We start from the raw sequence: 12,395 nt of genomic DNA, 5'->3' as shown, positions 1-12,395 counted from the left end.
ACTTTGACCCCTTGGTACCAACAGAAAATCAGTTCAGCCTTTCCCACAGCTTACTTGAACCTTACCAAACAGAATATATAGTTATTTTACAACACACATTTAAAAAAAAGCCACTCAGAAGAAAATCATTGTCTTAGTTTATTAATTAAATGACAAAGTTCTTTACAAGTAACACATCTTTCCATCGGTTTTGCTGTGACAGTTTTCCACTGAGGAAAGATTTATTTGAAATGCCACAAGATGGATTTAAAACACTAAAATCTGATTTACTTTAAAACAATATCACTGGTTAGGTGTACACAGTTATACGCTTACACCACTGGTCTTTCTAAGCACCAGCACTGCTATTCTACCCTGTTTCAGCAAGTGGAAGTATAAGAAAGCGATGTGAGGTGGATATTAATCAAGCACATTGTGCACACACCCACAAGAGGCCTAATCATACAAATAAGTGAATCCAGGGTGTGGGCAGGTTGGCCACAGAGGTTTTTAAAAAGCTAGCTTTCTCTAAGAAGCTTTACCTACTGCAACAGTCTAGCCTGCAACACGTTGCACAACCTTTTTGATTGCAGTAGAGTCAGCAAGCATTAATGTAGGCCAAGGTCCAAAGTACGTCAGCGTTGTGATGTCACTGTCCACCTTTTTTTTCCTTCACACAATTCAGATCACTTCATTGGGATTCTTTTATTTTATTTTATTGATTCATGTGCAGTGACTTTTTTATGTGTGAAATGTAACATGCTTTAAATGAATCAATGAGTCGCCTCAGTTTAGATTATCAGAAGATTCTGTGCTGCCAACATGTTTTATGCAGTTTTTTAATCTCGTCCGACACCGTGGGTCTCCTTCGGCCTGTCGATGCGGTAGACAAACTCTGCAGGCATGAAATAGCCCAGATACTCCACACTGTCAGGTGTAGTGTCTATGTAGTAGTGGCCACCTTCTCCGTGGTGACTGAAGCAGTGGGTGTGTTCCACACGCAGGTCCAGGCCCTGCAAAGCAACCAGGCGGACATTACAAAGAAGCCTACTGAACAAAAACACCGTAATCAGGTAATAAAACTATAACCAGATCTTTTTATATTTCTGCATCACGCTGAGGTGTGAGTCTATTGGCTTTAACTTACAGGGTCTCTGGATACGAGCACCGACTGGCAGATGAGTGGAGCGCTGACCTCAAAGTGCTTGAGCCAGTTGTTGACGTCATCGTTGGTGTTGAGGGGGCAGACTGAGAACTCTCTTGGCTGTTGACAGGCAAGGAAACAAATCAAAGCACGTGGCTGTGCCAGCAGCAGTCTGTAACATGCTCTGTGTCATGTCCACTATTTACCATGATGTGGATTTTAGCCTTCCCTTTCTGGATGATGAAGGTGCCTCCCAGGGCCAGACTTTTATCAGGGTAATGAGCTTCAAGGCTCGTCCGCAAGGCCGTCACCAGACTGTGACTTCCTGTTCTCCTCTTTGCCTGAACCTCTATGACCTGCAGAGGCACACGGGTGAAGACTACCAACTCAGCATGTTTAGGCACACAACTCTTGTTAATGTTTATTCTCTCATTAAATGGGGCTAAAGTTCACGCAAAACAACATCAGCAATGTTATTAACTTACAGATAATTATGTTTAAGTATAACTAGTTCGTTATTTTCCAAAAGCCAAATCAGGATGAGAGTGCATTTTTTAAAAGGCTATGACTGATTACCCTTCCAGGTTTCCCTTCGCAAGCATACAGATTTCCCAGCAGCCCAAAGTTGCAGTCTGTGAACTTGTCGCTGTATTTTTCTAGCAGACACTGGTCATCAGCTGGGTTGATGGAGGAGAAGTAGCTGCTGTTCACTGCGGGCCTTCCCCCTGCCTCGGTCAGAACCAGAGGCATCAGCTGTGGACAAGAACATTCATTCCACTGACTGCTGCCGTACCAAACTGCCCTTTCAAGATTATAATGACAGCTAGTTTATACTGAGGTCATTTGCTGAGTGAAGCACTTTGAATTAGAAGGAAGGCAATTCACCTCTGCGTTCATTCCAACTATTCTATTGGGAGCAGCTGCTGCACCGAGGATGAAAGCGCCTGGAAGTTCCAGCTCCTTTGATACAGTGTTCATGTTGTATTCCTGACAGTAGAAGAAGATGCTGAATATGCTTTAGCAAAACTTTTCATTAAAGTTTCTCAATGCAATTCTTTTATTTTAAAACCTACCTTTTCCTTTCTGACCAGAGGCACCAGATATGGCACACCACCAACATCAGTGATGCGAGGGCTTCCACACAAGCCTGCAGGGTACAGGCGAAATTAAGATACGTTTCTGATACGCAGTCTGCAAATGAAGCTCATCCCCACTCATATGCATGTTTTATGAAGTGTTTTAAATTGACCAAAATGCATATGCATTCGTTTTTAATCACACTTGTGTTCTTGATAGGCTCCTACCTTTGACAGGAAACTGGAAGGGTTCTTTGGTGAGATCCGGACACTCCACAACACTCACTTGAACTTCAGCAAAGTTGGTTTCCAGTCCTGCTTGTAATACTGCAACCAAACACCTTCATTAGCGCCGAGTCACATGAACACGCATGCACAACTTTGCGCTTATATATCAGAGCTTACCGCCACGCAGCTCTTCTAGATCTGGGGCGTGCAGCTGAACCTTCTCGGTTTTGCTGGTGTCTGCCATAGATCCACCTGAGAGTGCGCGCGCTGGGATACAGTTTAGAGGTGCAGGGAAAGTGGATAAGAAAAAGCGGACAGGACCAGGGTTAACTTCAAACAAAGAGTAAATAAGAACAAGATGATAACCCTCCCCGGAAGTGTTTCCTCATCCAATTTAAAGACATTGGTTATTTCTTTCACTTAGAAAATCGAACAAAAAATTGCCCATATTCGCCGTAATAATTAATAATTCCCTCTAGATAAAAAGGAAAGCATTATTATTGGTTGGCTCTAGATGTGGGGTCTTTGGGCTCGGGAAATCTCCCAACTCTATGAACTGCACAAGAGCTCATTAAATAATGCAGACCACGACAAGGACGATGAATGTGATTCACACATCAGGAGACACTTTACATTTGTCGCAAGTTGCTGAACAGACTGTGGATATATGTAGTGTATAAGCCGGTTTGGTGCACAGTCTCATACAGAAAACGAGCTGCTCGTGCTTCGCTGTCTGAACGGAACTAATACCATTATTACTGCTAATTGCAATATTAATATTAATTCTATCTCTGCGTGAGGCTCATTGTTATGTCGAGTTGATGCAGGAGCCATCAACCCACAAAAAACATCTTATATAGAGCTCAGCTGAAGACAAAACCGGAAGTGTAAACACTGTAACCTCTTGATTCTTTTAGTATCGTCTGTCTCCTCTTTGGCGATTGGTCAGATGACCATCGTCATCTCGGTGACGTCTAAACACTTCCAGGTCGAATCGCATGTGGAGTGTTTTACGTGTTTTGGTGGAGATTCTTGTATTTACGTGTTTCATGTCTAAGATTTTTCACGGATCCGTCGGTGAGTCCTACGATGGCGAAAGTGCGTCGGTCCAATGAGTGGACTGAATCCGACGCTGTTGCTGAAGTTGCTACAGCGGATCCATCGGATTTTGTGCTGGAAACGTTCCCTCCTGAATATGTGGACAGAATTTCGAGGTTTATAGAGTCTTCTTCTGTTCTCTGTTCGAGTCAGAACAGAGAGGATGGTGCAGCCGAAGGAGAGCCCACTGAAGCAGACAGGTGAGGAGTGGAGGTCACTCCGGCTTAGATACTCTGACAAATGTATCTACATGTCTGTATTTTTCACAAACAGCACACACATGCAGACACACACACACTAAAGATAACCCCAAATTTCGTGAACGCAATATTAACATTGTATTTCATAAAAGAGCACTTGGATTTGTAGATAATGCAAAGAAAAACTGATAGTCTTCCTTGCAATGATCCCATAACACGGTACAACAAGGTAAACAGTGTACTGTGTCAGAAGATTGACATCAGTCTGCTAAATAAATGCTCTATATTGTAATGTAATAAAGGAAGAACGGTCAGATATCCTCCATCCATCCTCTGTACTCTTCTGCACCTTTCTCCTTGCCACAACACCACACATCCTTCCTCCTCATGGTCAGGGTGTTACTGCTTTTGTACACCACCTCCTCCAGTTTCACTCATTATCCTGTACACGATACTGCACTCAAGTTCAGTAAACATATTTTTCCAGGGCCTACTTTTCAGTGGGAAACCTCCAGTTTTGCAGAATAAAAATAAAGTTTGATCGCTAGGGTCTGAGCTCATTTCTCCAAACTAATATATCACATATTAAATTGAGTATAAAAAAATAAGTAAGCCCTTGCCCCAAAGGCCTACAGGTGGAGGGGCTGAAACAGATGTTGGTGATTGAGAAAAACCTCAACAATACCTTTTTAAAAGTTAAATACAGTCACTTTCCTGTGGTGCAGTTGAACTCCTGTGCGAGCATCAGAATGTGGAGTAAATGTGATTTAAGTGACTTTGAAAGTGGCATAGTTGTTGGTGCTGAAGTCCAAGTATTTCACAAACTGCTGATCTATTAGGATTTTCCCCAGAACTATTGCCCTGGTTTACAGCGAATGATCCAAAAAAAGAGAAAATATCCTGTGAACATTATTGAAGCCAACAGTTACTCAATTACATTTTACATCCAAGATATGCAGAAGAGTATCTGTCTGCATTATTCCATCCTGCTTTATATCAGCATCGAAAACCACTGAAGTGATGTAATGGTGTGGGGGATATTTTCTTGGCACACTTTAATCCTCTTGATGCCAACCAACCCTAAATTTGACGCCAGAGCGTGTCTGAGGATCGTTGCTGACTATGTCTCTATCGCCAAAGTCAAGCCATCTTCTGATGTCTGCCATCGTCATATCATTTCAAACTGGTTTCTTGAGCACGACAATGAGTTCTTTGCACTCAAATTGCCTCTGTGGCCAGCAGATCTCAAAATCAATGTACACTTCACAAAGTAGCCGGTGATTTTAGACGCCCAAATCTGAGGATGTGCTTAGGACCAAATTCTAGAAAAATGGATTCGCACTTGAATGTGTTTAAAATATGTCTGTTTGTCTGTTGCCTCCAGGTCATGAAAATGTTTTGAAAACTGCAAAAACTCTTGAGCTTGACACACTGACCATATAATTGTGTCTGCGCAGTGACTCAGCGGACAGCCTGTTCATCACTCAGAAGCCTGTACCTGAGGCCGTGAGGTCAGGAAGACGGAAGCGCCGCGGCCTACGATCAGGTCTCACGTCTCCCAGAGAGCGAGAGGAAAGTGAAGATGACAGTTCACCTTCGGCCTCCCTTCAAGACACCAGAAGTAAAAGGAAAAAAAAAGAGACAAAACTCAGAATGCCAAAGTACAGTTTCCCGTTCCTCAAAGACAAGATGCCGAAAGCCAAGGGCATTTTTTTAAGTGAAGTGCAAAACACGAGGCTACATGTAAGCATAAACAACAGCAGCAGAGCACACGCTTGTTACAGCAAATGCCAGCAAATGTTAGAACTAAAGCCTTTTATTTGTTCCAGTATTCTTCAGTGGGGGCCTTCTTTGATTGTATAAGAAAGCTGCAACAGAGCTATCAAACCGTAGAGGATCTGGAGTCAAATTTACCAGCAATTGACATGAATGGAGAGTGCATATCTCCAATATCAGAGTAAGTCTTTAATGCTAGTTGAAATGTTGTTTTGTTACTGATTTCCTTAGTTGCCTTTAAAGCTTGCTTTTATGTTTTTACACTGCATTTCACTTCCTTTTATGCATTTGAATCATTTTTTTTCTGTCTCATGTTTGCTATTCTCACTACATTGTAGAACAGTAATATATATTGGAAACTGGTGAATAATGTAGCGAAGAAAATGGCAAAGAAAGCAGGCTGTGTTTCAGATGCCTCAAAGTTGCCACTTTTTCTTCTGGAACATGTTCAAGCAACTCCCGAGTCTTGTCAAAAGAGGAGTGGTGGGATGTTTTCCTCCTTTATGTATTTAGACCATGAGAGACACAAGTAGGATCATTCATAGCATATTAACAAAAATCGAAAAATGAATCATCGGACCATGAAGGTGAAGTTCTTGACATTCTCCATCCTCTTTGGCCTTCAGGGACTGATGCTTGTCTTTGTCAAGAACTTGAAAGTAAGTTGAGTCCTCAAAACCCATCGCATGCAATGAAACTGTCAGACGATGATGAGGTCTACTCCAGAAAAGTGTTAATGAAAGTTCCCTTTACTGCAGAGGGGGTGTTTGCAGAAGGTACCAGCCTGATGAAACAAACTGTTAACATCACCTCAGATTAGAGCTGCAGACATATCTCACTTTTGAAGGAGTGATGATTTTCTTCCCACATAAATTTGCCTAACATCTGCTGGCACAGCCACGTAAAGCTCAGGTCTCAAATCTGTCAAAATGTGAGCCGATTTGTAAAAGCACCAATGCAGAACTGAGGCAAAAGAGGTGCGTGTGAATTAGCCAATAGTAAGAAGAGAGCTGTGTGGACTAAGACACGAGGAGTGGACATTAGAGCAGTGGGAACTGGACTCTGAGAGAGGGTGAAATCTGTCACCAGAGTGTAAAGTTGAATGTGGAATCTGTCGGGTTTTGCTTTGTTTACATCCATTTCTTCCAAAAAGAAACCTTCATTGAACAGATGTATTCAAACATATTACTGACACGTTTTACCAGTTTATCAGCTGCATGTAAAGTACTTTGAAATACACTAAAGCATATTAAAGGCATTAAGAAATACAGCTGAAATGTTTGGTAATTCAACAACTTCCTTTCTTCTATTTCAGGGGAGAAGAAGAAAATGTAGGAGACGAGGACATGAAAGTGGTGGTAAGCAGGCTCTTGATACTATAATGAGCACTTTATGAGCATGTACAGGCCCTAAGTTGTGTGTCATTTGACAGGCAAAGAAGCATTTTGTGATACCATCAAAAAGGAGACACTCACAGTCCTGGTATAGCGAGAAGAAGAGAAATAGTAAAGGAAAACAGTGGACGGAAGGACTTACTGGTGATGAAATGCCACCAGGAGGATGGGGGGTTGTGTTACATAAAATACCAGCTAAGAAACCCTCATTGAGAGCTGCACAGTCTTCAGATTTGGAGAGCTCTGATGATGAAGATCCTTCTTGTAGCATTCTGAGAGAGAAGAGGACGAGTAATAAACAGCTCACACCCCAAAGCGTCCGCGCTCAAACCGTAACTCTAAAGACAAACAGTAAAAAGAGAGACAGCTCTGAGGGAAAAGAAATGGAGGATGAGCTGAGTGACAGCAGTCCTCCACAAAGTCCAAAGGAATGCATGCAAAAGTGCAGAGTTTCAAACAAAGAGGAGCTATCCCAGCAAGGGCGGGGAGACAGTGAGCCTGCAGACCAAAGTTTCTTCCAGAGTGACACCAATAATGTTGCTACATGCAGTGAAACCAAAGTGAAGAAGAAGCAAAATCACAGAGAACATAATGAAAGTGCAGAAGAAGCTGATGATGAAAGTCAGGAGGAGGTGGAGGTTCAGTATGCTGCACTGACTGTGAATGAGGAAATCACTGAGGTGGAGGAAAGTCCTCATCTGTCACAGACCATCAGCGAGCTGGAGCTTAATGAAAAAAATAGGTTGGAGGAGAGTGACATCTCTGATTCAGAACAGAGGAAGAAGAAAAAGGACAAGCAAGAAAACGAAAATACAGAAGAAGAAAAGAGCCAGGACGAGCTGGAGGATCAGCACACTGCATCATCTTTGAATGAGGAAATCACTGAAGTGGAAGAGACTCAACATCTATCACAGACTGTTAATGAGCTGGATCTTAATGCAAAGATCGGTTTGGAGGACAGTGACGTTCCTGATTCACAACAGAAGAAGGTGAAAGAGGACAAAGAAATCAAAAATGCAGAAGAGGAAAAGAGCCAGAGTCAGGACAAGCTGGAGGATCAGCACGATGCCGCATCTGTGAATGACAAAATCACTGAGGTGGAGCAGGAGACTCCCTGTTTGTCACAGGTCACCAGCGTGCTTGATGTTACCGGAAAAACTGTGATGGAGGACAGTGACGTGACTGATACACAACAGAAAAAGAAGAAGAAGAAAAAGAAGAAGGTGAAAGAGGACAACAACGAAAACAAAAATGCAGAAGAAGAACAGAGCCTGAGTCAGGGGAGGCTGGAGCTTCAGCACGCTGCAACATCTCTGGATGAGAAAGTGATTGAGGAGGAGGAGGAGAGTGACATTCCTCATTCACAACAGAAGAAGAAGAAAAAGAAGAAAAGAAAGAAGTCACCTGAAGAACACGAAAAGGAGAAGATGAAAAAGAAAATGTCAGAAAGCAACGATGGTGAGGAGGAAGATGTCGAGCAGTTAAAGTGCAACACCGCTCCTGAATCTCTTCACGATGATGTGGAGATACCAACAAAGAAGAAGAAAAAAGGAACAGAGAAAAAGAAAGAGTTTAAAGATGAAGGTGAAGGTTTCAGAAATACTGAAGCTTTTCAGGAAAACCTTGAGAAAACTTTGGAATCCAGTTGTGCAAAAAGAAAAAAGCACAAAAAGTCATCTCAAAGAGATGAATCTAACACTCCCGAAGATGAAGAAAATCCACAGAAAACAGATGAGATTGAAGACCATGATGCTGGTTTACTGATGACCAAGAAGAAGAAGAAAATGAAAAAAATGTCAAGCATGGAGGGCTCCAATGACACTGTGGCACAAAGCTCTGATCTGTTGTCTGTGCAGCGGAAAAAAAAGAAGAGGAAATCTTTCTTCCTCGGTGCTGATGTCGAGGGAAAAGCTGCTCATTCAGAGGAAGAAAAACATTGTCCTTTGCAATCTGTGGCTGCTGAAAAGCCAGGCGTCAGCACCGGCAGTCCTGCTGAATCAGCAGAAATCACTGTAAGTTTGGACGAATCTAATGACAGAGTCAGGAAAAAGAAGAAGAGGAAAATGTTAACTGAACAAGAGAGTGTGGAAAAAGATCCGGAACCAGATTTTGAGGAACTTGAGGAGGCCCTGTCTGACACAGGGCTGAAGAAGAAGAAAAAGAAACGTAAGAGGAACGAAACCAAGTCAGCGACCCCTGTGAAAGGATCAGAAAATGCTGATACAAGATGCTCTGATGAGGCTGTGGTGTTAAAAAAGAAGAGGGAAAAAAATATCCAAGAAACTCCAGCAGCTGCAAGTGAAGAAACTGAATCGGAAAGTCTGTTTGAACATGCTTCACCATCTTTAGATACACCCAGAAAAGACAGCAAAAAGAAGACAAAGGGGAAATCTGCTCATAATGTTTCACTATGGAGTAAAGAACAATCTTATGGATGTTTAATCACATCCAAAGAAGGGCGTGAAACTGACATGAAAGAGCGAAAACGAACAGCTGATTGCAGTTTCACCACGCAGTTGTCAAAGACTTCTGCGCTGCCCTCTCCACACAGCATCAAGAAAAACAAGCCAAAAAAGCTCAAGCGCACCCTTCATAATCCCAGTGGGGACTTTCTTACACACAGTCAGTACCAGTAAAATAGCTCTCATCAGTCACTGGGACACAAACACCCATCAGTGTTTTTACAATGTAACTGCTGAGTGACTTTTTACCATTTTATTTTGTGTCAAAACATTTTATTATAATGGCTCTGTGAGCTTTTTAATGGTGAAAAGCATGTCATCAAAACAAACCATGATGGATGATTTTAATACTTTTTTTTTTCACAATAAAAGTTTCTGAATACTAAAGTCATTATTCATTTAATAAGTAATTATTTCAAAGAAATGTACTTTTAGCTATGCAAGTTAATACCGCATTGAATATATATCAACAATCTGCTTGGGAGTTTGCTGTTTGGAGTTTTAATTTGACCTCAATACCATCTAACCCAGCGGTCCCCAACCCCCGGGCCTCGGACCAGTACCGGTCCGTGAGTCGTTTGGTACCGGGCCGCGAGAGTTGAGGCTCCGGTGTGAAATGTATGGTTTTCAGGGTTTTTATTGTTTTTCAGCGTTATTTTGTTATCGTTTTTATCGTAAACTCTGTTTTCCTGGGTCTTTTCACGTGTGTTATGAATAAATCTTCTTTTTTTCGGTACTGGTACTAGTTTTATTTTGTTGTATTTAAAGCCGGTCCGTGAAAATATTGTCGGGCATAAACCGGTCCGTGGCGCAAAAAAGGTTGGGGACCACTGATCTACCCTGATGAAATGATAAATTATTTAGTTTTTCCATGACTGGGTTTTTAACTTTACTCTATGGCAGTCTGTGTAGTTTACAGTATTGATCCGTGTTTTTATGCTTAAGTAATTTAAGCTTCTCCAGCTCCATAGTCAACATCCATTGTCCAGTATATCCACTATCTGCTGCACATGTCCAAACCATCTCATTCTTGCATCTCCAGCAAGGATGCTGCTGCCGTCATCACTTCTTCTTGATACTTGAATGGTACTCATGGCCATTGGTCATGAGTATTTGCATGTTAATGATCAAGGAACTGACCTCCCAGCCCATTGTTCCTTCAGTGGTGCTAGTTTCAGTTATTATGCAAAAGTACTGTTTATAAGATTGGGGAAACGTGCGGTCAGCTGAGTCTAAAGAAGTGACCTGGATACGTTTCTCCCACTGAAAACGCTGCGTCTAGATGAACAGGATCCTCTTTTGGGTGTTCTATATAAGAATGTAGTCCACCGGTGTGCACTTCCTTCAATTCCCTCCATGCATCACCCTATGTTCCTCTCTCTTGTTGAAGTACTTATTATAGAATAAGTACTTAAACAATTATTGAATGAGTGTGCTTTTTTTGTTCTGTGACCCATTCATTCATTACTCAAAGCTTTCCAACCAAGTCCTCTTTGGTGACATCTGGTGTCCAAAAATATGTTGAGCAGCTTGAATCTACAACTTGATATGAACTGCTTCGCTGTGATTGCCCACTCGATAGGGTTAAATTGACAGCTTCTCTTTAATATCACGTGACTGTTCTGTGTGATATTGGGCCGTTGTGGTGCTTTGAACATATATTTTTGGGGGTGAAAAAGATGATTTTGTGTCTTTTGATTACTAAATGATTTTAAGAAATATACCTTTGTTGTTTGAACATGTGCCCCAGAATACCTGAAAAACATTTTTGCAAAAAACATCCAATGCAGGAAGGCACAAGATGCAAAAAGAAATGTTAATAGTTCCACTGTAACTTGTCCTGAGGAAGACTGACTGTGGAGCAGAGCCAAGCAACTGTGTCAGTCTCTCTCTCCTCTCCAGTGAGGAGAGAGAGACCATTACAAAGTAAGTATATAAGAGAACGAAAAAAAAGTGACAAAAAATAAAATAAAACCCGGCTCCTTATAAAAAAACAATTACTCAAGAAATGCTCAACAGGGAAAAAAATATCAAACGAAACCTCAAATTGAAGAAATTGAGGTTCAAATACAATTAAGTATGACACTGTAACAAAAATATTTTACTTAATGGTAGCATGTTAACTTCAGTCATTGTGATTCATTGGTACAGTATTGACAGTTTAACACAAATATTTCTTTGGGAAAAGAAAACTACGGAAACACTGACTGAAGTGAAGCTTAGCAACTGTTTGTTTTAATTCTTTTGCCCACATATACATGTATACATAGATATGTTTTATATTGTAAATGATAAGGGTAGGCACCCTTTGCTTTGTTGACAGCGCTGCAAACTTTGCCTTCTCTCAATAAGCTTCATGGTGTAGTAACCTGAAATGGTTTTCACTTCACAGGTGTGTCTTGTTAAGGTTCATTTGTGTAATTTCTTGCCTTCTTAATGGGGTTGGGACCATCAGTTGTGCAGAAGTCAGGACTGTCAGTTATGTACCAACCAACTTTTAGAATTCATATTATGGCAAGAACCAATCAGCAAAGTCCAGAGAAACGATAGTCCATCATTATTTTAAGAACTAAAGATCAGTCAGTCTGAAAAATTGCTAAAACTTTGAATGCGTCTTTGTGTAGCTGCAAATACCATCAAGCACTGATGAAACTGGCTCAAATGAGGACCACTCCAGAAAAGGAAGACCAAGAGTCAGCTCTGGGGCTGAGGATAAATTCATCCGAGTCACTAGCCTCAGAAATTGCAAATTAACAGCACCCCAGAGCCCAGATAAATGCCACACAGAGTTTGAGTACCAGACACATCTCTACACCAAATGTTCAGAGAAGACTGCGCAAATCAGGCCTTTATGGTCAAATAGCTACTAAGGAAAAGCAAGCAGAGATTTGTTTGGGCCAAGAAACAATTTGAGTATCCACATGCAGCACAGCAAACCAGTGAGGGCTGTGGTTTGCCATTTCTACATCATTGTGGTTGCCAAATCATTTTAATATGACCTGCCTGACAAAGTGGAGTAGACCAAAAGATCCTCAAAA

General features: G+C 41.5%; 2 protein-coding genes across 7 annotated transcripts; one reads left to right on the top strand and one right to left on the bottom strand.

The window, feature by feature from the left end:
* Positions 1-125: 125 nt before the first annotated feature.
* Positions 126-8,737, bottom strand: bkgd (beta-keto-L-gulonate decarboxylase). Of its 5 annotated transcripts, XM_086309541.1 has the most exons (11): positions 8,518-8,736; positions 7,038-7,233; positions 5,224-5,330; positions 2,605-2,694; positions 2,428-2,526; positions 2,197-2,270; positions 2,009-2,110; positions 1,700-1,876; positions 1,330-1,479; positions 1,127-1,243; positions 126-992 (listed from the first exon to the last, which is right to left on the bottom strand). In XM_086309541.1, exons 4-11 carry the CDS (start codon positions 2,669-2,671, stop codon positions 819-821), a joined length of 960 nt encoding a protein of 319 aa, XP_086165667.1. In that variant the 5' UTR covers positions 2,672-2,694; positions 5,224-5,330; positions 7,038-7,233; positions 8,518-8,736; the 3' UTR covers positions 126-818. The 5 variants fall into 5 exon arrangements, with proteins under 5 accessions (XP_086165667.1, XP_086165665.1, XP_086165669.1 ...); XM_086309539.1 differs by having other exon boundaries at positions 7,038-8,736; XM_086309543.1 differs by lacking the exon at positions 5,224-5,330 and having other exon boundaries at positions 2,605-2,679; positions 7,038-8,737.
* LOC147321212 (uncharacterized) lies at positions 3,386-11,484 on the top strand. 2 transcript variants are annotated; one of them, XM_086309537.1, is made up of 5 exons: positions 3,386-3,725; positions 5,183-5,468; positions 5,555-5,682; positions 6,817-6,859; positions 6,934-11,484. In XM_086309537.1, exons 1-5 carry the CDS (start codon positions 3,517-3,519, stop codon positions 9,529-9,531), a joined length of 3,264 nt encoding a protein of 1,087 aa, XP_086165663.1. In that variant the 5' UTR covers positions 3,386-3,516; the 3' UTR covers positions 9,532-11,484. The 2 variants fall into 2 exon arrangements, with proteins under 2 accessions (XP_086165663.1, XP_086165664.1); XM_086309538.1 differs by having other exon boundaries at positions 3,613-3,725; positions 5,110-5,468.
* The last annotated feature ends 911 nt before the right edge of the window (positions 11,485-12,395 follow it).

The sequence above is a fragment of the Aulonocara sp. 'chitande type north' Nkhata Bay genome, linkage group LG10 (genome assembly GCF_057382095.1).
Source record: "Aulonocara sp. 'chitande type north' Nkhata Bay isolate Kocher_YH1m ecotype deep benthic linkage group LG10, A_spYH_male_GT1.1, whole genome shotgun sequence".
Classification (NCBI taxonomy): domain Eukaryota; kingdom Metazoa; phylum Chordata; class Actinopteri; order Cichliformes; family Cichlidae; genus Aulonocara; species Aulonocara sp. 'chitande type north' Nkhata Bay.
This window is presented reverse-complemented; position numbering and strand designations above follow the sequence as displayed.

Excerpts from the sequence above, each read along its gene's own strand:
- bkgd (XM_086309543.1), bottom strand. The coding sequence starts at position 2,671 with ATGGCAGACACCAGCAAAACCGAGAAGGTTCAGCTGCACGCCCCAGAT. Across the intron at positions 2,527-2,604 it reads TCTAGAAGAGCTGCGTGGCG|TATTACAAGCAGGACTGGAA; the intron begins GTAAGCTCTGAT and ends GTTTGGTTGCAG. Across the intron at positions 1,244-1,329 it reads AGGCTAAAATCCACATCATG|CCAAGAGAGTTCTCAGTCTG; the intron begins GTAAATAGTGGA and ends GCCTGTCAACAG.
- LOC147321212 (XM_086309537.1), top strand. The coding sequence starts at position 3,517 with ATGGCGAAAGTGCGTCGGTCCAATGAGTGGACTGAATCCGACGCTGTT. Across the intron at positions 3,726-5,182 it reads GAGCCCACTGAAGCAGACAG|TGACTCAGCGGACAGCCTGT; the intron begins GTGAGGAGTGGA and ends GTGTCTGCGCAG. Across the intron at positions 5,683-6,816 it reads TGCATATCTCCAATATCAGA|GGGAGAAGAAGAAAATGTAG; the intron begins GTAAGTCTTTAA and ends CTTCTATTTCAG.